General features: G+C 49.0%; 1 protein-coding gene across 9 annotated transcripts in view; it reads right to left on the minus strand.

The window, feature by feature from the left end:
* Positions 1-25,629, minus strand: part of MPRIP (myosin phosphatase Rho interacting protein) — a 153,170-nt gene that overhangs the window by 115,467 nt on the left and 12,074 nt on the right. For 7 of the 9 annotated variants that reach the window (XM_073881825.1, XM_073881822.1, XM_073881823.1 and 4 more), the window contains exons 2-3: positions 8,859-8,936; positions 6,790-6,855 (exon numbers count right to left, since the gene is read on the minus strand). In XM_073881825.1, coding sequence (XP_073737926.1) covers positions 6,790-6,855; positions 8,859-8,936 — 144 coding nt within the window. Of the gene's footprint in view, positions 1-3,797; positions 4,981-6,789; positions 6,856-8,858; positions 8,937-25,629 lie in introns of those variants that run through there. The other 2 variants (XM_073881824.1, XM_073881827.1) reach the window with 2 other exon arrangements.

Consider the following 25,629-nt stretch of genomic DNA (forward strand, 5'->3'; position numbering starts at 1 on the left):
CCACGACAAGTAGGAAGGTGGCCAATGGCCGCTCTTTCCTTTCAGGAGACTTCTCTGACTCCCCAAACGACCCACTGCCTTGAACAGGATGCACATCATGGTTTTGTTCATGTGGGTCCCAACAGACTGTGAGCTTCACCACGAGAGGGGCCTCCTTGTGGCCATGTGTTTCTCCCCCCCAGCTCTTTGCTATGGACACAACGGCCACACTGGTTACCAACGAATCCGACACACCAGGCTGCCTCTGCCTGGGAAAGTGTCAGGTGAGGAAGGAACAAAGCCAGAGCCTACAGAAGAGGTTCTCAAACATTAGTGAGTCCTAAAAATTCCAAGGAGTGGTGACTTCAACTGTGGAAAGGTGGGCCTTGCCCTCTGGAGGTTCTTAGGGGAATGTCTGCAACCAGATGCAATGGGGGACACAGCAAAAGTCCTCAGAGACCGTTCCTAAAGAGCGTAGGGCTGAGCTGTGCCACCCCTCCTATGGCCCTGGGGACCAGGGCACTATTCAGGGCTTTGACACAGCCCCAAAACAGCTGAAATTTGTCAAGAATGAGGGGGGCGAAGGTCCTGAGATCAAAGCAACCTCCAGGACTCTGTCTTACAGGAAGCAAACCCTTATAAAGGAGGCATAATCTTTTTTTTTCTTTGTGTTTTTATTGTTATGTTAATCACCATACATTACATCATTAGTTTTGGATGCAGTGTTCCATGATTCATTGTTTGTGCATAACACCCAGTGCTCCACGCAGAACGTGCCCTCTTTAATACCCATCACCAGGCTAACCCATCCCCCCACCCCCCTCCCCTCTAGAACCCTCAGTTTGTTTTTCAGAGTCCATCGTCTCATGGTTCGTCTCCCCCTCCAGTTTCCCCCCTTCATTCTTCCCCTGCTATCTTCTTTTTTTTTTCTTAACATATGTGGCATTATTTGTTTCAGAGGTACAGATCTGTGATTCATCAGTCTTGCACATTTCACAGTGCTCACCATAGCACATACCCTCCCCGATGTCTATCACCCAGCCACCCCATCCCTCCCACCCCCCACCACTCCAGCAACCCCCAGTTTGTTTCCTGAGATCAAGAATTCCTCATTTCAGTGAGGTCATATGATACATGCCTTTCTCTGATTGACTTATTTCACTCAGCATAACACCCTCCAGTTCCATCCATGTCATTGCTAATGGCAAGATCTCATTCCTTTCGATGGCTGTATAATATTCCATTGCATATATATACCACATCTTCTTTATCCATTCATCTGTCGATGGACATCTTGGCTCTTTCCACAGTTTGGCTATTGTGGACATTGCTGCTATAAACATCGGGGTGCACATACCCCTTCGGATCCCTACATTTGTATCTTTGGGGTAAATACCCAGCAGTGCAACTGCTGGATCGTAGGGTAGCTCTATTTTCAACTGTTTGAGGAACCTCCATACTGTTTTCCAGAGTGGTTGCACCGGCTTGCATTCCCACCAACAGTGTAGGAGGGTTCCCCTTTCAAGGAGCCACAATCTTAACCTGTTAGCACTTGGCATCCTCTTAAGAATGTTTCCACCAAGCTCATCTCTCAACACAAAGACAGACGCTCCAAGCACAGACATCCCAGAGTAACTGCGCTGGCTGGACCCTGGCATTCTGTGGGATGGACAAACCCACACTGCCCCTGAAAAAGGCCTGTACACAAGGGCTAAAAGTGTTTTCCTGATTATGTCTGGGGGTGTGAACTAAGCTAAGGGTCCTCGGCGGCACAGTCCCCACAAAGTCACACAGCTCTGGTCTGGCCTGACTCTCAAGGCAAAGAATGGAGAGAAGCCCCACACAGTGAAAGGTGACCCTTAATACCACACACTTGCCACAGAGGCAGAGGTACGATCCCGCCATGGTCTCCACGCAGGAGAAACCCAGGGTCAGTTTGTTTCAGAGCAGACAGGGTTCAACACCACCAGACCACGATATTTAAAAAAAAAAAAAAAGGAGATCTGACACATGCTCCAACATGGATCAACCTTAAAGACATTATGTTAAGTGAAATAAGCCAGACAGGGAAGGACAAATACTGTGTGACTCCACTTATATGAGTTACACCTAGAGTCGTCAGAAACACGGAGACAGGAAGTAGAAAGGGGCTGCCACGTGAGACCATCTTTTTGCCTGGCTTCTGGGAGGGAAAAGGAAGAGAACATGAAAGCAAGAGACCAGACTGCCCACAGCTCACCAGGTCCAGTCCCAACGCAGAGCCCCAAAGCCTCATGGCCCAGCATGCTCCACCCACAACTTGGCCCCACTTCCCCACCGGACTTGCTCTTCTCTGAGAAAGCCTCCTAATGACCTCTGGGATCTGATGAAATCAGTACCTTAGCTTTACATCGGTCCCCAAAAGCTCAAAGAGAGGTGGCAGAATTTGGTACAAAATGGGCAGATTACAGAAGAAGAAACAACAGCAGAGGAGAGAGGGAGCAGTTTGGGTTTTTAGATTCTTTACTCCGTTCGCTCCTGAAAAACCAGCAGCCCAGCCAAACTGCTCAGGCTCCCACTTGTCTGTGAGGCTGCCCCGAGCCCACCTCACCTCAGCCTGCGTTTGGGAAAGTTCTTTTCCTTTTTTGGGAAATTCGCCTCTCTTCCACACCCACCAGTTACAGGGTACGTGGGTGTATCGAGAAAGAAATTTCCCAAAAAAGGAAAAGTGATTCCCAGAGGTTAGCCCCATCTCAGAGCTGCCTGGAAGAGAAAGGCAGTAGTCAGCCCCTGGAGCCGGGACTTAGGCCTGAAGGCTCCAGACCTAGCAGAAGTCTCTGAGCATAAAAGCCTCTCGAAGCAGCCCTCAAGGGGGGCACTGACCCAGGGACTGCAGCCCTCCTCCTCCTCCCGGGAACTCCTGACAACTGCCGTGCCCATGTTGGTCCCAGCCGAGGGGGCCCAGGACCTTACCCACTCTGCTCTCTGGAGCCTTCTGGAGGGCCGAGTAAGAGCTACAACACACAACATACCTAATCCCTCTCCAGGAAACACCCCAGGTCTCACCTTCTCCCCACACCCAGAGCAGAAACTCTACAGCAACACATTTACGAAGTTGGTTAGTTCAACTCAACAAATATTTACTAGGTCTGTGCCACCCAAGCCCCAGGCCAGACAAGGCAGAGAGATACCAAGAACTATCAGGAGGCCCAACAATGAAAAAAAAAAAAAGTTGCAATCTAGTTGGTAAGATAACATTTAAACCAATGAAAACAAATAGCAATATTGTTCAAAAGTCAAGTAACAATGTGAAACAGACTGTGACTAAGTATTAAGGGAACAGCCCAGCCATAAAACGCTATAATGTATTACATGCGGTAGATGAGCTCCGGAGCACTTGGGGGCGGGCGGGGCGCTCTGCAGGAGGGGAGGATCAGCAGGGGCTACAGGCTGCGCAGAGCTGCGGCTCTTGGACACCGACACCAAGATGGGGCCGGTATACAGCATGGTGCTCTGAGCACAGCACAGGAAGTGGGACCTATATGCTCCCCAGGTAAGAGCCACACACATAAGCAATTCCGCTAGCCCCGCGGTCACCTGATGTGCAGGGACACCCCACAGAAGCCCCTCCACGCCAGGAACAGGCCTACCCCTATTCCACACCTGGCACTTCACCACACCAGCCAGCTGGCTAACCCTGCCCCTTCACCTCCCTCACGGCCAGGGAATCAGACAGGTGAGTCCTTCCACACCTTAAGAATCATGGTGAAAAGAAATCAAGTCAAACTTATATTTTAATTTTTAAAAATTAACAAAAAAAAATTAAATAAGCCACTGACCTGATCACAAAGGGTTTCTCAGCCTCGGCACTGTTGCCATCTGGGGCCAGATCATTCCATCGTGAGGCCTGTCCTGTGCATCACGGCACTCCTGGCTTCCACCCGCAGGTGCCCAGAGCAACCTCCTTCACCCCTGCACCCAGTTGTGAGAGTCAAAGAAGACTCCAGACACTGCCAGGTGGCCCCGGGAAGCACAGTGGTGCCCAGCTGAGGACCGTAGAGTCTAGGATCTTTCAGAGCACACTCTTAGCACGGCTGCATTCGGTTCCCACCTGAGCCTGTCTGAAAAGCTCTCCCGGCTCCACGTCTCAGGACCCTGCGGGCCAGGAAGAGGCAGGCGTCTAGGCACCAGGAAAGCTGACCTCTGGGTTGGAGCTCCAGGATGCTGGACTGTGCTCATCCAGGAAGTGGCGAGGAAGAACACGGCCCGAAACAGACCCCCGGGGTGGGAGAGGCCCCTCCAGAGTCCACCTGCAAGGCCCAGGGCAGTGGGTGCCAAGGCTGACCCAGGCAGTGGGCATCGGACTGCACCCGTCACCCAGCCCCTTCTCAACTGCAGCCCAGATGCTGCCTTGCAGCTTTCCCCACAGGACTTTCCTAACACAACGGGGAAAATGTCACAGGCCTGAAATGTTGCTTTACAGGTATTTCACTGTAACTGCCACTGTCTTTTCCCTCCCAGAAATAATGCCGCTCTCCTCCCTGGCACTGCAGTGCATGTGCACCGCCTGCAGCCCGGGCGTTCCGATGGCAACTGGCACACCAAGTCAGTCTCTTCAGCTCCAAGGTCATCTGCCAGAAAGTGGCCCATGGCCCAAAACTCTCCACTCTGGGCATCCCCCACAATGCCCTCTCTGTACTCCGAGTTTTTCCTGGGGCCTCTTCTCCCACATCGCTGGCACAGTCCCACCTCTGCCCCAGCAGCACATGAAATAATACCCAACCAACATTCAGGTTGCTGGGAGACCAAAATGTACTGCAAGGTGTCAGGACTCATGGCTCAACAGCCCCAATTACTTAGGAGCTGCTCTTGGGATGCAGTGTGTGTTCTGCGTTTGTGCAGTAGCCCCCCTCTCTTTGTGCTTGTGCAACTGAGCTGAAGGGAACAAAAGACTATACTGGACTCCAGTTAGACCTGAAGAAACACTTCCTGGCCAGAATAACCAGTCTCCAAGGAAAGTCCAGGGAACTCTATTTTTCGGGAAGGCTCACGGTCCAGCCCAGCCTGGATGTAATCCAGTGACCTCTGAGGCTCCTTCTCTACTGTTGGTCTCTGCAGGACTTAAGAACCAGTCAGCTGGGCACAGGGAGGACAAAGTAAACTTCAAGGCTTGGAGGAGCCCAACTCCCACCCAGGGTCACCATTTGTATGATGGCCCAGTTGGGAGAACACAGAGGGCAGTGCTGGGTCCGCCTCCAGGCCTGCTTCCTTTCCCTGAAGGAATGGGTGTCCTAGTGAAGCAGTCCCCCTGCTCCTATTTCTAGTGAATTCTACCATCCCACTGGTGCTCACCTCCAATCTATCTACTCTGGACCACAGATGCGTCCATGGCAAAAACCCTTGTGGCCTATCACACCATATAAATATACTCACCAGGAAGAATGAGAAAGAAGAAAATTACTTTTAAGAAGGAACCAATGAGGTGATAGTTGAGGTAGAACTAGCACATCTATTAATTCCATACCTAAACGTCATACGCATTAATTCATCTGAGAAACGAAGTAGAGGAAGCATCACATCACCAGGACTAGGACCCCCTGTGGGAATGGACTCGCTCGTGGCCTGTTCACACAGCTGTCATGACCACCCTAAAATCCAAGTGTCGCAACAGCCTAGGACTGTCCTCGGAGAGGACCGTTACTTCTGCACACACTTCCAGAACCCTGCTCTCACTCCTGTAGCAAAACAACGAACTCTGGATGGGATGGCGTCAACCTATTTTACACGCTATGTCTAGATTTTCTAGGACAGTCCCAATTAAAAATGCTGCCTACATAAAGGCACACACACACTCACAGACTCAAACGGAACAGGAAAAGGTGCTTAAATCTTCCATCTTCGTTCCTTTAAAAAGCTCAGAATTTGGGGCGCCCGGGTGGCTCAGTCGTTGAGCGTCTGCCTTCAGCTCAGGTCATGATCCCAGGGTCCTGGGATCGAGCCCCGCATCGGGCTCCCTGGCTCCCTGCTCAGCGGGAAGCCCGCTTCTCCCTCTCCCACTCCCCCTGCTTGTGTTCCCTCTCTCGCTGTCTCTCTGTCAAATAAATAAATAAAATCTTTAAAATAAATAAATAAATAAATAAATTAATTAATTAATTAAAAAGCTTAGAATTTGGTCCTACTTTAGATTACTTAGGGGAGACCAATTTCCTTTAGAGGAAAAACTCAGGAGGCAAAATGGAAAGACAAAGAAAAGCCAGAACATTCCCCCTGGTTGGTTTTCAGGTTCACCTCTGGACCAAGAACAGTAGACACTCATCCAGCCCAGGAAGCAGGGAGCAAACCAGGTGGGTGGCAGGGCAGGAAGGAGCCATACACCCTGGCTTAGTGGCCAGGAGGCCTCTGAAGGCCCAACAGGATGAGCGAGACCACCTGCAGCAATGGAACTGAGAGGCAGTCCCGGGACTATAGCACAGGAACGCGCACGTGCTCGACTTCCACACACACCCCAGGCCAGCCCCCCACCTGCCGCTGCAGGCCCACACCCTGTTCTGCTTCTAAGTAGGAGTGCTCTGGCTAAGTGTGACTCCTGGCAGCCCGGAACAGAAGTGCCTTTCTCCCTCACTACTTACTCTCACCTGTCACCACTAACGACGCCGCAAACCAAAGGTCTGAGTTTTCAGAGCCACCTCTACCAGACGCCACAAGTTCTTCAAAGTCCAGGCTCCCGAAAGAAGGCCAAGCGAGAGCATATGCTGCTGTTGTTACAGACGACACACATGCAGACACAAAGAAGGGGCTGGAGGGAGGGCGGAGAGGCAGCCGGACACTCACCATCTCGTCCAGGGCATAGCGCAAGAGGCCGTGCTCGTACAGGATGAAGAACCGCCGTTGCCATTTCTGCAATGGAGCACAGAGTGGGTGGTTAGGGCGGCTCTGGCCCCGATCTCCCCTCGCCGCGTCCCCGGGTCTCACAAACCTATGTCAAAGCAATGTGGGCTCCACAGCTTCCATTTTTGGGGCAGATGGCCGGAAAAGAGGGACCCAAGGCAAAAGAGCAGTAATTTGTTAGATGGCCCTGGGCCAGGGGAGAGACCCAAGCCACCCAGTGTTTTTCCAATTGAGTTACTAAGATTTCACAGGATGCCTGTTTATTTTAATTGGCAAGCTCCCGAAGAGCAGAGATGGTATCCTGGTTCCCTTTTTGCATTCTCTACGTACCCAGCACAGAGACGCTCACGTAACGTGTGCTGATATTTCTTTGATGAACTGTATGGCACAACATGGAATAACCTGAGAACAGTAGGCACTGATTCCCCGCTTCTGACAAAATCGAGGAAACTGCTATAAAAGGGTTGTTCTGATGACCCACAGGGAGTGGCAGACGGGGAAAAAGACAGCCAGGCTCCAGTGTTCACTGAGGATGAGCAAGCTAAGAAAAATCAACACTGAGAAGGAGGGAGGCCTGTGAGAATGACTCTGATGTCCAAGGAGTGATCGACCAGCAAAGGGCACCCCTCTACTCTACCCACAGGACAGGCCGCTGGGGGCCAGCGGGCCCCAAAGGCACTGACAACAGAAGGGAACACGAGAGTATGCGCTTTCCCTTTTGTGGGGGGAAAATACGTCCCGAACAAGAGACTCTTGGTCCCCGAATCCCAAAGCAAAGATCATCATGAGGATCCATGACCTATTTTCAACAGCTCAAAAAGCCCAGCAAAATTCATACTTTCACTGGCAATAAGCCACAAGAACTAACTATCACATCTCTTTGCTTTGGGCCAGAATTATATCATTCATAATAATGTTTTTCCCATCAGAAGCTGGAAATGGCAATTCTGTATGACCCAAATATAGAACAGGAAAGGGAGCTGCTCCCTGGTTACTGCAGGCATTGGAATACAGTCAGCCCTGCCGTCCTCCTGCCTGGATGGCAGGAACAGGATGCTCAGACAGCCTTGCGAAGAGGATCTGAAGACGGCTGGTTCCACGATGGGCGTCCAGGGAGAGGCCACTTGACGTCTTCCTGAGAAACATTTTCAAGGCTCCTTTAATTAAAGTCAAAACCCATACCAGACGTAATCCTAAAGATCCCAGACATAATACAAGGTCTGTGGGGCACCACGGCCCCCACTCTAGACTGCAGCATTCAGGCCAGGGGCAGAAGAGATCAAGAGGCAAAGAAGAGGCTCTCGGAGCAGGGGATGGGAATGGAGAGGAGCTGGAGCAATTTACAGGGTATGGGCGGCAGCACCTGGAAAAATCATGTGGAAAAGAAAAGATGGGTGTTTTAACTGGAGTCATCCAAAGGGGCTCCCTGGTACAGGAACAAACCACTGGTTAGGGACAATGTCGGTTTAATCATCTCGATGCTCCAGGTCAGACTGGGCTGCTCCCAGCAACCTGCGCACAGCAGGGACCCACCCTGGGCTGGGGTGCCCAAGAGAGATGGGGAAAAAGCAGGGTTGGCACTCCAGTCCGTCACCCCTTCACTAGTGCTCATTTGCTGAGCCCCTAGCCAGGGAGGACTGGAGGGAAGAGAGATGGGATGAGGAAGGGAGGGAATGAGGGAACTGGAAGCCTAATTAGCATAATGCAAATGTTTGCTGAACTGCTCTTCTGCCTTTTACATTTAACGGTTTCTGCAGTCAAGCTGACCCACGAAAACAGGAGGCACCATGTGAGAGCATCTCCTTTTAAAGAGTGGACCTGGCACAACTAGTATCATCGAGACTTTTCCTGTAGGACCGACGAGTTTGCCAAATGGGGGTTCCCTGCTGATCCTGCCATGCCAGGATCCACTGTTCCAACTCCCCATCTCCCTCTTCCACTCGGTCGACTTGCCCTTAGATGGGCACCTCTCCAGTCCCTCCCACCTCAAGAATTCATTCTGAGGACCTTACCCGAGACCGATGCACTGGGTTGTCAAAGTCGGTCCCATCTGGAGCCAGGAGCAGCCAGCCACCATAAATAGGTTTTGCCTGGAGGAGAAAAAAGAGGGCAGGTCATCAGGGGCCTTGGACCAGAGAGAGTACAGGTTCAATGGTCAAGTTAAAGATCAGTGCTCCCTGGAAACAGAAGTCACCTCTATTTAGCATACATCAGGCATCTCATTCCCCAGCCAAAGGCTGAGTCTCCCAAGAAAGATGTTTGGGAGTAAGAGGCTCCTGGGGGGTCTGCAGCAACTGGTGTGGAGATGTGGACACAGAATGTAGTGTGACTCTGAGAAACCGCGAAGTACAGGAACTCCTACGACACAGACGCCTCCCTCAAGTTCCTGATCAAGCCACGAAGATCAGGAAACAATGGCATTTCCAATCACCATGTGAGTACCCACCACTGTGTGCTGGGTACTACGTGTATCATGCAAACAGAGTCAAAAGCCCTCATTCTGATATACAAAACAGGGCCTGGGAGAAGAGACACTGCTTTATTAGTGATCACAGCTAGCAATGGCCAAAGAATCATCAACATCCTGGCTATGTGACGTTGGGCTGAAAACCACGTGGTTGAGTTTCAACTGTCCCATCTGAAAGGTGGGGGTGACGGTAATCGTATCTACACCTCATGAGACTTATGTGAGGATTGATGAGTTAATCCAAGTAAAACACAGCACAGGAATATAAAATGGTGCAGCCGCCGTGGAAAAGCCTGGCACTTCCTCAAAGAGTTAAACACAGAACTCCACTCAACCCAGAGCTCTCCACTCCCAGGTATGTACACCTGAGAAGACTGAAAGCAGGTGCTCAAATAAAAACCTGGACCTGAATGTTCACAGCAGCACTATTCCCAATCGCCAAAAGGTAGAAACAGTCCCAATGCACATCAACAGATGAGAGGATAAGCAAAATGCGGCCCATCCATTCAACAGAATATTATCAGCCATAAAAACGCACCAAGTCCTGGCACGATCTACAACATGGACAAAGCCTGAAGATGTTACCCTGAGTGAGAGAACATAAGACACCAAAGACCATATATTGTAAATCCACAGAAAGAGAGAGCAGATTAGTGGTTGCCAGGACATGGAGGGAATGGGAAACAGGGAACGACTGCTAACGGGTATGGGGTTTCTTAGTGGGATGATGAAAATGTTCTGGAATTAGAAAGTGGAGATGGTCGAATGACCTTGTGAATATGCTAAAAGCCACTAAATTGTACACTTTAAGAGGTTGAATTTTATAGTTTGTAAATTATATCTCAAATGTTTGAGGAAAAAAACATTAAGCACAGTGTTTGGCCTCTAAGTGCATAATAAATGTTAGCTGTTAAATTTTTTTTTTTTTTTTTAAAGAAGAGTCCCCCATCCCCCAAGACCCTGACAGTAGGAGCTCAACAGGAGTTGAGACACTAGACAGACACTCTGGCTCCACCTTCCTTTTCAGCCATACCCAGCTGGTGAGAAGCTGCTGGAAAAGGCACAACCAAGCCAATTTGTCCACTACTCTTTGGAGGGCAGTAACACAAATTAAAACCCAAATCCTCTGCCTGCTGTTTACACACATGACTCATCTCTGGGAAAGGATTAGGGTCCTCTTACCATGCTTTTTATTCAACACTTTCCAAACTGGAGCCCTGTCACACCACCTCATTTTATAGCTGTGGAATCTGTGACTCAGAGAGGGAAGGTCACTTGCCAGAGGTCACACAGCATTCTGGGGTAAGCCAAGAACACTCCTTTTTCTTGGCTTCTGCAGGGTCCTCTAGGCCCCCAGGGGGAAGCTCTGGCTTTTCCCCATGAAAGTGAACAGAGTAGTAGGAGCTTCAGGCAATGGGTATGAGGGGGCTGAGGAAAGGAAGTGAGGGACTGGTTCTGATGAAACACGGGAGGTGGGTGCTGGCAGGGAACTTGGGGTTAGAGGGACATGACGCAGGAGGGCCATGGGGGACGTAGAATGAAATTCTGTCTCGGAAAACAGAAGTAAAGACAGTAAGGTTTGTTTTCTCAACAAATACCAGCCAGTGGTGCCCAGCCATTCCCCAAGCAGGCAAGCACACTCACTCAGCGGGCTCTCTCACATCACTCAGTGACATACGTACACAAGATGGAAAGGTGAGAGCCAGGGGGTGATTCTGGGCCAGGTGACTTCCCCACTTCACCTCTTAGTTTGCAGTTCCCCGAGGTCTGAAATCAGGAGGTTAGACAACAAGGTCATGTCTCCTCCATTTCTGTCTAGCGTGATTGTATGCTACTCTCCTGGTCTCTGGCCACAGGGCTTTGGGGAGACTTCATATTAGCAGCTACATCTACCTAATCTTTCTCCAAAAGGAGCGGATGGAGAAGTGAGGGGCTGATACAGGTCCTCTCAGAACCCACCACCCATCATGAGCACTGTTATTGACCCAACATCTACTCAGGCCTAGTGTGTGCAGGCCCCATGTGCTGCAAACCAGGGGGGCTGCCAGCACCCACCTCACTTTGCCAGATCCTTCTTGGAAACACCACCCCAAAGGGGAGCCTTCCAGGTGGGCAGGTTGTCCTGAAAAGTGGGAAGGCTGGGCCAGTGGGGGGCACAGGGCAAGAAACAAGTGCTCTAGGGGCGCATGGGTGGCTCAGTCAGTTAGGTGTCTGCCTTTAACTCAGGTCTTGATCCCAGGGTCCTAGGATTGGGATCAATCCCTGTTCAGTAGGGAGCTTGCTTCTCCCTCTGCCTGCAGCTCCCCCTGCTTGTGCTCACTCGCTCTGTCAAATAAATAAACAAACAAACAAACAAACAAACTCAGCCTTCCCTCACAAATCCAATAAACCAGAGGCTGCACTTCTGGCTGGTCTCTGGGAAGAAGCTGCTGGTGGTCCCGGTGTCTTCCTCAACTGAAAGTCCTTTCAAAAATGGTTACTTGAAACTTCTGCTTTGGGAAGATAGGTAGACATAATTTTCCTTTTCCTCCTACTAAGTACAAATCAAACCTCAGACACTGTATATAATAAAAACCTAAGGAGACTCTGCAAGGTGGAGAGAAAAGGGCTGGGGATCCTGAGACCTGAAAAAAACATGGAGATGTGCACCCTGGCTTCTCTTTTTGTCTCACTGTCCCAGACTAGGTACTGGAAGAATGAGCAACCTGGAAGTGCCAACAGGGACAAACAAATAAAAGCCCCAATAAAAACTGCTCTCTCTAGCTGAAGAACCAGGGAAGGAACAACCTGGTAGGACAAAACATTCTTATACGATAACTGCTCTATTCCTGCCAGACATGACAGGAAAAGACTCAGCTCCAGCCCCACCCATGCCGGCAAAGGCTTCCTTCCTACCCTTGCCAGCTAAGAGGTGCCCCAGCACCCCCACCAGGAAGGTGTCAGGAGGCCAGGTAGGGAGATGGGGTTTTCACCCCCCGCTCCGAAGTAACAAGGTCCCTCTCCCTCTCCCTGCTGGGGTAGAGTCGGAGGAAGACATGGGGGGGCTGAACTCTCAGCCCCGCTCCGAAGTAACAAGGAACCTCCCCCGTCAGGTGGCAGTGGAGGCCAAGTGGGCAGCCTGGACTTCTACTTCCACCTGAAAGTAAAAGATGGCAGCCCTCCCTTCTACTTCCACCTGAAAGTAAAAGATGGCGGCCCTCCCTTCTACTTCCACCTGAAAGTAAAAGATGGCGGCCCTCCCTTCTACTTCCACCTGAAAGTAAAAGATGGCGGCCCTCCCCCGCCCCCCACCCCCACTGGAGTAGTGTCAGAGAAAGCCGACCAGAAAAGAAGGGTCAGACACAATCCACAGTCACCTAAAATAGCACAAAAATATCCAAATTTCAACCAAAAAAATCACCAGCATACTAAGAACCAGAAAGATCACAAACTGAATAAAGACAATCCACAGATGCCAACACCAAGGTGGCAGCCATGTCAGAATTATCTGATGAAGCAGCAATGCTGAAATGTTTCAACAAGAAATTATAAACATGCTTGGAATAAGTGGAAACACAGAAAGGCCCAGCAAAAAAACAAAACAAACAAAAAACAACCAGGAGATATAAAAACCAAATGGAAATTTTGAAACTGAAAAATACAATGAAATAAAAAGATGACTGGATGGACCCAACAGCAGAATGATGGGAACCACAAGGAAAGAATCAGTGAACTGGAAGAAAAGTAATAGAAATTACCCAATCAGGGGCACCTGGGTGGCTCAGTCTTAAGCATCTGCCTTCAGCTCAGGTCATGATCCCAGGCTCCTGGGATCGAGCCCCACTTCGGGGTCCCTGCTCATCAGGGAGCCAGCTTCTCCCTCTCCCACTCCCCCTGCTTGTGTGCTCGCTCGCTCTCTGTCAAATAAATAAATAAAATCTTAAAAAAAAAAAAAAGAAAGAAAGAAATTACCCAATCAGGCAACAGAGAGAAAACAGACTAAAAGAAATAATAAGGGAAAAACAGAGTCTTAGAGACCTGTAGAACAATACAAAAGATCTATCATCTGTGTCATCAGACTCCCAGAAAGAGAAAAGGAGAGTTGGGTGGAAAAAGCACTTGAATAAACAATGGCTGAAAACTTCCCAAATTTGGCAAGAAAGGCAACCTATAAATTCAAGAAGCTGAGTACACTCCAAAGGATAAATCCAAAGAAATCTACACCAAGACACATCAAAATTAAATTTCTGAAAACTAAAGACAATCTACAAACTCTTGAAAGCAGCCAAAGAAAAGTAACAGCTTATGGATAGGAGAAAACCAAATATGACAACAGTGGACTTCTCATCAGGAACCTTAGAGGCCAGAGGCAAGTGGTACAATACTTTTCAGGCACTGAAAGGAAACCATCAATCCAGAATCCTATACGCAGAGAAAATATCCTTCAGAAATGAAAGCGAAATCTCAGATGAGTTCCTCAAAAAATTAAAAACAGAACTACCCTACAATCCAGGAATTTTACCCCAAAATTAGAAAACCCCCAATTCAAAGGGATATCTGAACCCCTATGTTTACTGCAGCATTATGTACAATAGCCAAACTATGGAAGCAAGCCAAGTGTCCACTGACATACGAATGGATCAAGAAACGTGGTATTTATCTACAATGGAATATTACTCAGCCATAAAAAAGAATGAAATCTTGCCATTTGTAACAACATGGATGGACCTAGGGAGTATAATGCTAAGTGAAATGTCAGAAAAACACAAATACCACCTGATCTCACTCATATGTGAAATTTAAGAAACGATGAAAGATGAAATGCTTTTCCTCTAAGATAAGGAACTAGGCAATGATGTCCACTCTCAGAACTACAGTGCTAGAATTTCCAGCTAGTGCAATAAGGCAGAAAAGGAAATAAAAAGCATGTAGATCAGAAAGAAAAAATAAAATGTTTACAGATGACATAATTTTCTATGTAGAAAAACAAGGAATGTTTTTAAAAACTCCTAAAACTAGTGAGTTCAACAAGGATACAGGATATAAGATCAGTATACAAAAATCAACTGTATTTCTATATACTAGCAGGGAATATGTGGACACCAAAATTAAAAATATAATACCATTTACAATCGCTTAAAAAAATGAAATACTGGGATGTCTGGGTGGCTCGTTGGTTGAGCATCAATCAGGTCATGATCCCAGGGTTCTGGGATCGAGTCGTCCCCCCCCCCCCCGGTTGGGCTCCCTGCTCAGCCAGGAGTCTGCTTCTCCTTCTCCCTCTGCCCCTTTCCTGCTCATGCTTGCTCTCTCTCTCAAATAAATAAATAAAATCTTAAAAAAAGAGAAATATTTAGTTGTAAATCTAACAAGGCATGTACAAGACTTGCATGCTAAAAAAAAACTACAACACTGATGAAAGAAACCAATGACGATCTAAAAAAAATGGAAAGACATATTATGCTCATAAACTGGAAGATTCTAAGATGCCAATTTTCCCCAAATTGATAAACAGAATTAATGCAATTACTAATCAAAAGCTCAGTAAGGCTTGCAGATATAGACAAGATCACTCTAAAATTTAAATGGAAAGTCAAAGAAACTAGAATAATTTTAAAAATTAAAAAAGAATAAACAGGGAAGAATTCATCTACTCGATTACAAGATTTATTACATATCCACAGTATTCAAGATTGTGTGATATTAGTGGAAGGTGAGCTACATAGATCAATAGAACAGAATGGAGGGGCGTCTGGGTGGCTAAGTCAGTAAAGCATCTGACCCTTGATTTCAGCTCAGGTCATGATCTCAGGGTTTTAAGGTCGAGCCCCATGTAGGGGTCTGTGCTGTGCGCGAAGCCTACTTAAGATCCTCTCTCTCCCGCTGCCCCTCTTCCCCTCCTCTCTTCCACTCTTAAAAAAAAGAGAGAGAGAGAGAGAGAGAGAGAACAGAATAGAGAACCCAGAAACAGACCCACACAAATTATGTCCAACTTAGTGTTGGAAAAAAGGTGCTAAAGCAATTCAGTGGAGGAGAGACAGCCTTTTGACAAATGGTGCTGAAGCCACCGGACATCCACAAGCAAAAAATAAATAATGCTCAATCTTATACAAAAATTAGCTAAAAATGAAACACAAACTGACAAATCGAACTTCATTAAAATTAAAAATTTTTGCTGTGCGAAGGCCCGACCAGGAGGGTGAAAAGATAAGCCACAGAATGGAATAAAAATATTTGCAAACCACATGCCCAACAAAGGACTAGTATCCAGTAGAGTATACTAAGCCCTCTCGAAACTCAACAGTAAAAAAACAACAATCTGTTTAAAACCATGAGCAATATAAGCCTATCAAGAATGGCTAAAATAAAAATGACAACACCAAATGCTGGCAAGAATGTGAGGAAAGTCTATCACTCATACATTGCTGGAGACAATGTGAAATGGTACAGCCACTCTAAAAAAGTTTAGGGGTCTCTTTAAAAACTAAGCATGCAATTACCCCATGATCCAGGAACTGCACACCTGGGTACTTATTCCAGATGCAAACAAAAGTTTGCATTCACACAAAAACTGTACATTTCTGAATAGTTATAGCAGCTTTATTTGTAATAGCCAAAACCTGGAAACCCAGCTGTCCTTCAGTAGGTGAGCAGTTAAAGAAACTGGTACATGACCCCCATGGAATACTAGTCAGCAATAAAAAGGAACAAACTTGATCCACACAATCTGGGTGAATCTCCAGAGAATTATGAGTGAAAAAAGCCAAAACTGAAAGGCTACATGCTGTATGATTCCATTTACATAAAATTCTTGAAGTGTGTAATTTCTACAAATGGAGAACAGATTCATGGCTGCCAGGAGTTAAAGAGGCAGTAATGGTGGGAGGTCAGGGGGCATGGCATGAGGGGACCTGGAAGGATGGAAATGCCTTGCATCTTGACTGCATCAATGTCAATATCCTGATTCTGACACCGCACTATAATTTTACAAGGTTTTACCACTGGGGGAAACTGGGTAAAGTGTACGTGGAACAGCTGTCTATTTTTCTTAAAACTGCACAGAAAAATACAATTATCTCAAAATAAAAAGTTTAATCAAAAAAAAAAACAAAACAAAACCCAAACCTGTTACTTGCTGAATACTGCCTCCACCCACATACAGGCAATTTAAGCACTGGAAAGGGACCCTCCACAGCCCCATACCACAGATGCTCCAGCCATGAAGATCTCTGTGGTCCACAAGGGCCTTCCCCAGGCCAGGATGGCCCTCTTCGGCCCCCAGCTGTGCTGAATGAGCTCCACCAGCCTTTCCACCAGCTTCTCCTGGAGGCCACACACAGCCACACATGTACACCCTGTTGGGCCTATCCTTCTGCCCCTTTCCCTCTCGCCACCCTCCAGGCAGGTCTGGGCTGCATCAGGGAGAGCCCAACTGCCTCAACTCAGGCCAAGTGGGCAGGCCACAGGCAGGGGAAGATGCAAACGTCCTGGCCTGCTTTACACAGCGTTGTCAAGCTGCCACACTGATGCTTCCCAGAAACATACAAGCCTCTGGACACAGCCACCCGATCACAATCGGCTCCGAGGTATCGGGAACATTACATGCCCAGCTCTCAGCAACATGTGGCCTGAGGCTCAAAGAGCAGGGACGTCAGTGACGGATTTCTAACGAGTGGTTAACCTCGCTTTTCCTGTCCTCAGACTCACCCACCCTGTGAGTGTACATGGCGCCGAGAAAGGCAGATACACTGCACGCTATGGCACTGAAGAGTACCCGAAACTACTGATGCAAAAATGTGGGCTCCACCTTTCCTAGCCCCTGAAAACATCCTGTCATCCTAAAGGCCCTCTATGGTCTGGTGTTCCCTTACTGGCCCCTACACAGGCCCCCCCCCCCAAAATCCTACACCCCCTTCAAGTATAGGAACTGACCCAAAGCCAACTGCTTACTGAGAACTTACTGTGGTTGCTACCGCCATTAATCCAGGACACTGCCACCTCGCCCTTCTCTGGACCGCTCTGTTATACTTACACCTCCCAGGGGAAAGAAAAATAATTCCATCAGGCACAAGCAATTCTCTGTGTGGAGGGCTCTTTGCCCCATCCCACTGCCCCTCCTAAGTTCCGTATCTCCCAACCCCAAGCGATCCACGTTCCTTCCCTCTTACAACACCTCAGCTCGCTGCAGACAGGAATCTCGCCTCCCATCTAGCACTGCGCCCTGTACAAAGTCGGGCTGCGGTCACTGAAACACACATCCACATGAGTCAGTGGACATACTTACTAGTCGCCACCACGCAGCCGAGACTGCTCCTAAACTGTTCTCTGAGTATGGCCCGTAAGGCCTTCCCAGCCGAGACCCAGGTAAGCCCAGACGGCACTTCCAGCCTCCACACCTGGAGCTCCCATGTTGCTAGTCGGTACTGGTTGGCACCGGGGGACAACCAGCAGGCTGAGGAGCAGGAAGACAGGCTGAACTTCAAGTGTACTTCTCCCTTCTCTGATTCTGACCCCCCAGTCATGCCACGTGTGCCACACTGGCAAAGACACAAGGCAGAAGTGCTGTGGGAAACCCGGCACTCTCCAAGAGCTGCAATGTGGCCGTATGTGGGGAGAACCACCACCTTTCCAGACTCCTGCCCCAGAAACCCCACAGCCAGAAATTAAGCTGAAAGAAATAACAAAGAGAAGCAAAAAGCTCCCCTCATGATTGAAGAGGAACTCAATGTCCAAAAAGCAAATGGCTAAATGAATGCTGATTATCAACTCATGAAAATATTACACAGGCATTAATTATAAACACCTATGAGGAATTCAAGAACCCCTTGAGAGTATGTGCCCACAGGATTCCATCAAGCCAGTGCTTCCTGCACAGAGCCAGGTGGCTTCAGTCCATCTGTCTCCTGGGTGACTAGCACCCTCTGGAGGTGTTCAGTGGAATTTCCCCAGTTGCTGCTGTGAGGCTGGAATCACTCCAGGGACCAGAGATAAAAATGTGACGCGCACTTCCCTCCCCAAGGGGCTCTTGGATTAGTGAAGGAGACCAGGCATGGGAACAAGCATCCAGGGTAGGATGTAAAAATGTGGCCTATTATTATAAAATGCATCATAAGGACAGAGGAAGACTGGGAGTCAACGAGAAAACAGCTATTGTGTTGACTGCTGGGATCATGAACAAGTCTTGGGTTTTTTTGTTTGCTTTTACCATTTTTTGTAAAGTCATGCTACTATATAGTACTTACCAGACATTACTTTCCTTTTCAAAGGGAGAGGAAGATGTTTGCCTGACTGTGCATGCATGACTTCTGATATAGTACTAACAGAGTATCTGCCAAAAGACGGCAGGGGGTGGGGGGCAAGGGCTTGATTGTTCCTATGAGAATAAGTAGACGAGGTCAAGGAATCCCTGTACTCCACTCTCCACCAATGGCATGACCTAACAGCTCGGGATAATTAGTGTAAAGACCGTGGCCTGGGAACCAGAAGGCCCAAGTTCAAGTCCCAGTTCCGTGACTTAGTTGGTATGTGGCCCAGGGCAAGACCCATTACCTCTGTGAATCTCAGTTTCATCATCTACAATAATACAAAAACACATAACTTTTCCATACCATTTTTTAAAAAATTACATCAGACACAAACACATACTGGGTCACTGAACAATCAATGGCCCAGAGTCAGGGATACACATTCCAGCACCTACATAGGGCCGTGCACACAGCCGGTGCTCAGACCAAGCTGGGGGGTAGCACTTGGGGGGACCAGCAGTGCTCAGGGGAGAGCCCCACAGAGGAGGTAATGAGTGGAGGTCCCCAAAGGAGTGTGATGGGCAGGACTACAGAGTATTTGAGGCCAGTCCAGAAGGACCCCAGGGCCCCCGACTCTGAGCGTAGGGGCAGAGCATGCAAAGCCCACACAGGCTCCCTCATACCAGGCTAAACGCCTGAATTCCAAGCACAGTGACCATCCCCATGAAAGTTCTTCAAGAGGAAAAGTCCCACAGTCCTGAAGGATCCATATATGTGCGGGCCAGTATCCCAGCTTTGGGGAAATTCCTGGGGCAAAGATTTCTCTGGGCCAAAGGTGGGGTATAGGGACCTGCACTCAAGCATGAGCTGGGGGGCAAATGGCCCTTGGTAGAGGATTCATTAAAAGATCTATGGGCAGAATGTGTGTAGATTGCAGCTAATACACCTGTAGTTTCGAGGTTGCTTCCTTGCCCTTTTTTTTTCCCCCCAAAAGAGTTTCTGTGGCAACACTTCCAGGTTCATAACAAACAGGCTGTTTAATATTTTCTGCATTTCGTTTCTAAAAGGAGAAATGATGCCTGGGCAGCAGCCGTCTGACCATCTTTATGAGCTTGTAAATCAAGCTCATAAGAATTCAAGGTCACCAGTCTTTTCCGAGACATTTCAAGTAAAGTCAGTAAAAGGAGATGTGAGCACATGTGAAAGTCAGTCTCAGGCCTCAACCTTGCCAAGACCTTACTGTATCCTAGGTGCCCACCTGCCTAGCCCATGTCAGGGGGGTTAGCACACAATTCTGAGCATGCCTACTTGGGCCAAAGCCCTCAAGCAAGTGGGGCATCTCTTTCAGAACAAGCCTGCCAGGGCCGATCATCATCAGTGAGGGTGCTGGCCATCACTGTCGACCCCCTGGAGGGCCACACACACACTTGTTCCCCACAAGGCCATGAGAACTAAACCGTGCCGGGACTCCTAAGACTTGTCCAAGGGGTCTCAAGGCCTGGAGAATACCGTGATGTTGCTTTACATTCAGTTCTGCACCCACACTACATTCCTCAATATGGCCACCATATGCCAGCGTGAACTTCCAGGGCCTGTCGTTTGCCTCTGAAAGTCAGCAGAGAACAATCAACCATCACCAAGATACTCACAGTCGTACTACAGTCACTCTGGGTGATTCAACATGATCAGAACCCAGGGCCGTGACCAGGGTGAAAGCCCGGCCTTCCAAGTGAGAAAGGCAGCTGTTCCCCGGCCGGCAGGATATCATCACGTATGTGGCCTGGAGGACACACACTCGATCTAACTGAGCACACTGGGGAGTCAGGTAAAAATGCCCATTGGTTTCCTCTCTTTGTCACATCTGTCCTGCTTTCCACCGTCCTCAGAGCTAACATCCACAGCTTATGAGACTGGTCACTGCTCCACGCCCTTCATGTACTCTCCGGTCTGCACAACAAACCTATGAGGTACATGCCATCGGCACCTCCATCTGACATTCAAGGACACTGCTGTGACCTAAGGCCAGGCCTTGAGCCACGACCACCTGGCTCCCTAGCTGGCCTGTAACCACTCCACACTGCTCCACGTCGGTGAGCCACTTCCAAAAGTAAAGGCCGAAGCCATCTGAACAGGAAGCATGTTCTCCTGGAGGGTCTAGTCCTGACCCGCACATCACACAGGGTCTCCCCAGACACCGTTGCAGTCGAGGTCCAGGGCCTGGGCGTGCACGGCACCTGTGAGGAGTTCATCACTATGGGATGAACCAAACACAGACCACCCTCCACAGAGCCACCCAGACAGCCTGGCGGGGCACCACGGATTGTTAAGGTGTTCCGGGAGCTGACGGAAACTGTGGGGCTCTTCTCTGGAAGGAGGAGTCTCTCTTACCTGTCCAAACAGTAAGGGTGAGCACAGGCTCCCACCTCTTCCCCACCCCAGAGAAAGTAAAGTAACCCTGTGATTTACCATTCAAACAAGGATACTTTGGGGAAAGAGTTGGGACCCTATTAATTACCAAGACACGTGACCCTGGAACTCAGGAGAAATGCAGCTCACCAACCTTTGGTGCCAAAGGCCACAATGTAGAACCAACAACACAAAGATAAGAAAGCCACCGGAAATACCCACGATGAGACAAAGGCACAAAAAGTGGAACGAAGGGAAAGGAACTCGGCACGGGGGGCAGAGAGACGGGAGGTCTGGGAGAGACTTCCTGTGAGAAGTTCGCACAGGACCAACTTCAGAAACTGAAGTCAGGGACATGAGCTTGGGGAAAGCAGGCAGAACTGAGCCAGCGTCAGGTCGGCCGACGTGTGCAGAGGTTCAAGCTTCCCTCCAAAAGAGGCAGCAGGGCCTTACACACAATGTCACCCCGTCTGGCAGTGTCATGGAAGCAAGGGTTCCAGGAGGAGAGGCCACATCCCAAGAACTCCACAAGGCTTGGTATGATCGGGGCCCACACCTCCAGAGCTAGCGCGGAGGCCCCAAACCTCTAGACAATCTGCAGACAGTCCCACCCTTCAGCCAAATCAGAAGCAGCACAGGGTGGAGGCAGACAATAAATATTTGGTGAAAACAATGACCTGAGTTCTACAAAGTGTGATCGGATGGCCCCTTGGTTTTGGCAGAGAATGCTCCTGCGCTGCTGACATACTTGCCCAGACTGCACGCAAGGGTGTGTGTGTGAGCGGGAGGCCGACACCATGTCCGTACGGTGTGCTCAGGGGCACCTGGGGTAACCGCGACAGGGTAGAATGGAGGTGGAATGTGTGCTATTAGCTATGCGTGGATGGCAAATGTCAAGCAGAAAACGGTGAGAAGATGGAAAATGAACATGTCAAAGAATGGTTTGGTAAGATATGAATTATGAGTACAAACCAAGAATGAGGCGGGGTGGTAACTGTTTGGGGGTATTTAATCCCTCCATCTCCCAACCCCCTCCCCCCCCATTCCAGCCCCTGGAAACCACTACTGTACTTTGTGTGTCTATACATTCGCCTGTTCTGGACATTTCGTATGAACACAATCAGATGACAAGTGATCTTTTCTGACTGCTCCCTTTCCTTGGCATGATGTTTTCAAGGTTTATCCACGCTGTAGTACATGTGTATATTTTACACCTTTTTATGGCCAAATAACATTCCATTGATGAACATACCACAATTTACCTACTCAACTGCTGCTGGACACTGGAGTCATTTCTCCCTTTTGGTGGCTGTGAACACTGATATACAATTTGGTGACGGTTTTTCAACCTTCTTTAAGAGAGGTCAAAGAGGTAAACACCACTTATCAATGTAAAGTCTGAACAACGAATGCTTCAAAAGCCAAAAAAAAAAAAAAAAAAAAAAAAGGAAAACTGGTTGAAGGAGGTGCTGGAAGGGGGTTCCTGAGAGGCTCCCCACAGGCAGACTCAGGGGCACGCAGCACTAGCTACACAGACCAAATCTCAAGCTGAAAACATCTCAAAGGGACGGACATAGGGTTTCCATAAAGCCTTTCCATGTGATGGAGAAGAAAGGGGCAGAGAAAATATTTTGACAGATGCCATAAAAAATACAGTCATAACAAAGATTGTGGTATACCTGAAAGATCTGAGGCCGTGGGGATAACTCCCTTATTGAACACTAAAGACATCAAAATTCCTGTATAGCCACTGAATCCAAGGGGCAGGAGCTGGTTGAGGAGCACCGTAGTCTTAAAATGAAGAGGTAATTTTCCTAATGAAAATTCTGAGGGTTGATCCAAACTTCTTCCTAAAAATAAAATTTAGTGAGGGGCGCCTGGATGGCTCAGTTGACTAGCATCTGCCTTCGGCTCAGGTCATTATCTCCGGGTCCTGGGATCCAGCCCCACATCGGGCTCCCCACTCAGCGGGAGTCTGCTTCTCCCTCTCCCTCTGCCCCACTTGTCCTCTCTCTCAAAAAAATAAAATCTTTTTTAAATAAATAAATAATCCCATTTGTGTCACACAGACCTCTGGGGCCTCCAAGATTCCCTTAAATCCCCTTTCCACCCACGTGCTTAGAGGGCGCAGGGCCCGACCATCCCTCTGAGACCAAGGAACGCGAATCTCCCTCTCCACCCTGACTTCTGAGCCAAGCCCCAACCCTGCATCTCCAGGGAAAGGGGGAGTGCCACCTGGCCACTGCCATGTCTCCTTCCAACTCCCGTGTCCAAAGCTCCAGGTCAGGAACTGGGATGGGGTCTTGGAAATTACCAAGCACCGCTAAGTGAACAGATGAAAAGATCAGGGTCATCTTACCTTCTGGCCACAAAGCTAATCAGTGACAGAGGCCCAAGGAGAACTGCCTGCCCCCCGTCTGTTATTCCTTGGCCGCCCCTTCCTCCCCACATGAGAACACGTCCCTGTCACCAGTCTAGTCTCCATCCTAAAACATTCCAGGCACCTCCGGCCCCTCCCTTTCAGGAGCTGCGGAGTGGCGCTGGTGTCATGTAACAACGGCAAAGCAACCTCCTTCTCCAAGCCTCAGACACCTGTCTGTGCACTCAGAATATAACCTACCCCATACTCTTCACCTTGAGTCCCTACCACAGGCCGTGTACCTGCATTTCATTTATTCTTCAGAGAGCCAGCCCTCGGCGACAGGAAGTGAGGGTGAGCCAGTCCTGGAGTGTGCCTGCCGCTGGAGAGAGCAGGCACTTGTCCCCTTATCACATGCTGCCCTTTGCGCGTCTCACACCTCACTCCAAGGGGGCTGCTTCAGGCCCTCGCCCGGATTCTGCACCTGCATCAGCTCCATCATGACAGGAGTCCTCCCTGCCACTCCTATCACGGCCTTCCAGCAAATGATCCAACTTGAGCTAGACCAGTGATTTTCCAAGTATGGCAGTCCTTGGACCCTTTTGGGGGTCCACGAGCCAAAACTATTTTATGAAGTCTTCACTTCCTCACTCTCACCCCTTCCCTATTGTAGAGCAGAGTTTGCCAGAGGCTATGTGACATGACATCACAACAGACCGAGTGCAGAAGACAGGAGAATCCAGCTGTCTTTCATGATGACAGATGTTATGGAGATTTGCAAAAAGGCAAAATGGTGTGGCTCCTCTCACCAGATTTATTTGTTGTTTTGGAAAAGTAACTTTTCAGAATACACCTGTTATTTATGTGAACATGTAACGGGTTTATTTTATTTTTAAATAGATTAATAAATTTCTAAACATTTCTCAGTTTTAAGTTCTAGTCCAACAAATACCACAGATGTAACCCACATAAACAAAAGCCCTTTGAGGGCCTCAATAATCAAGAACATAAAGGAGTCTTCAAAACAAAAAGCTTGCGAACCACTGGCCTAGCCAATCATCCCACCCCCACCCCCACCCCAAATCCTCAGGTCAGTGACTGGCCCATCCTGCCCCCACACCCTTGCTTCCCTCAGCACTCTGTTCATGCTGTCACCCTGGCTCTCTGTCAAGCCCAAACACAAATGCGCCTTCAGGTCCATCTCCAAGTTTCTACTCAAGACTCCTTTCTCCTCCACAGCACTACTTTAAAAGGCTGCTTATCTCCCACCAGACTTACCACAGTGGCTGTACTATATACAGCACATCTGGAAATGAAACGGACTCCCGCACACACACCAGGCAGGGAGCCCTTCCTCTGGGCGAGGCAAAGTTCTCTTGAGGAGGGGAGGTCTGGAGAGGGGGCTGGGCTCCACACAGGCAACACCCACTCTGGGTCCTTCCCCTGGAGGCCACTGAGGGAGGCTGAAACACTGGAACGACCAAGCACCTTGAGTGTTCCTTAGGAATCTGGTACATACACACTGTACATAGATGCGACTTATGTTCTTCTGTATGCATCAAATATTTCATTCTATTAAAAACTATTAACACGGGGGTCAGGGTAAATTAGTGATTTTCTAACAGTGAAGACAATGGGAGGTGGTGTTTCAGGGGCTGCTGCAGAGTGTGGGGTGGGCGGAGCTCCGGGGGGCGTGTCTCACAGGTGGCCCCGTCCCCTCCTCCCATCCCTCACATATGTGAGTTCCATGTTCTGTTTCAAGGGGCTCTGTGCTCTACTCCTAAAGAGATAAAGTTTGAAAACTGATAACTAGCGACCAGGCCAGATCATCTCTTTTCCCTCTTAGTGACCCCAACATCTTTTGGAAGACCAATAGCAGCAGCTCCCCATGCATCTCACCACTGGAGCACTCCAGTGTCTCCCTATGTTGTCTGGCCTTCAACTCCTATGCTCCCTCAGCCCCCCTCCCACCAATATTAAAGCCCCCACTTAGCTACTTCCTGGCAGCTCCACTCATCTTCAGGTTAGACAGGAAGGGAAGACAGGAAGGACTGAAGCTCAAAGTGGCTCAGCCATCCCTGTGCATGGGCACAGCACCTGTACCACCACCTCAAAGCTGCACACCATGCTTGTAACCCTGAGCGTGGCCCCGTACCCCAGTTCTCCATCCTGGACTCCTACAAATGAGGAACACAGGTCTGGGCAGCACCGTATGCTCTGTCCTCCCACCCAGCAGTCTGCAGTGCTGGCCTCTGGCTTGATGTGCTGATTCGAAACACAGATCACTAACAGAATGACCACTGGACCCGGATATTCCACTCCTAGGT

Source organism: Callorhinus ursinus, unplaced genomic scaffold (genome assembly GCF_003265705.2).
Source record: "Callorhinus ursinus isolate GAN/ISIS: 27379988/994484 unplaced genomic scaffold, GSC_fseal_2.0 scaffold43, whole genome shotgun sequence".
NCBI lineage: Eukaryota > Metazoa > Chordata > Mammalia > Carnivora > Otariidae > Callorhinus > Callorhinus ursinus.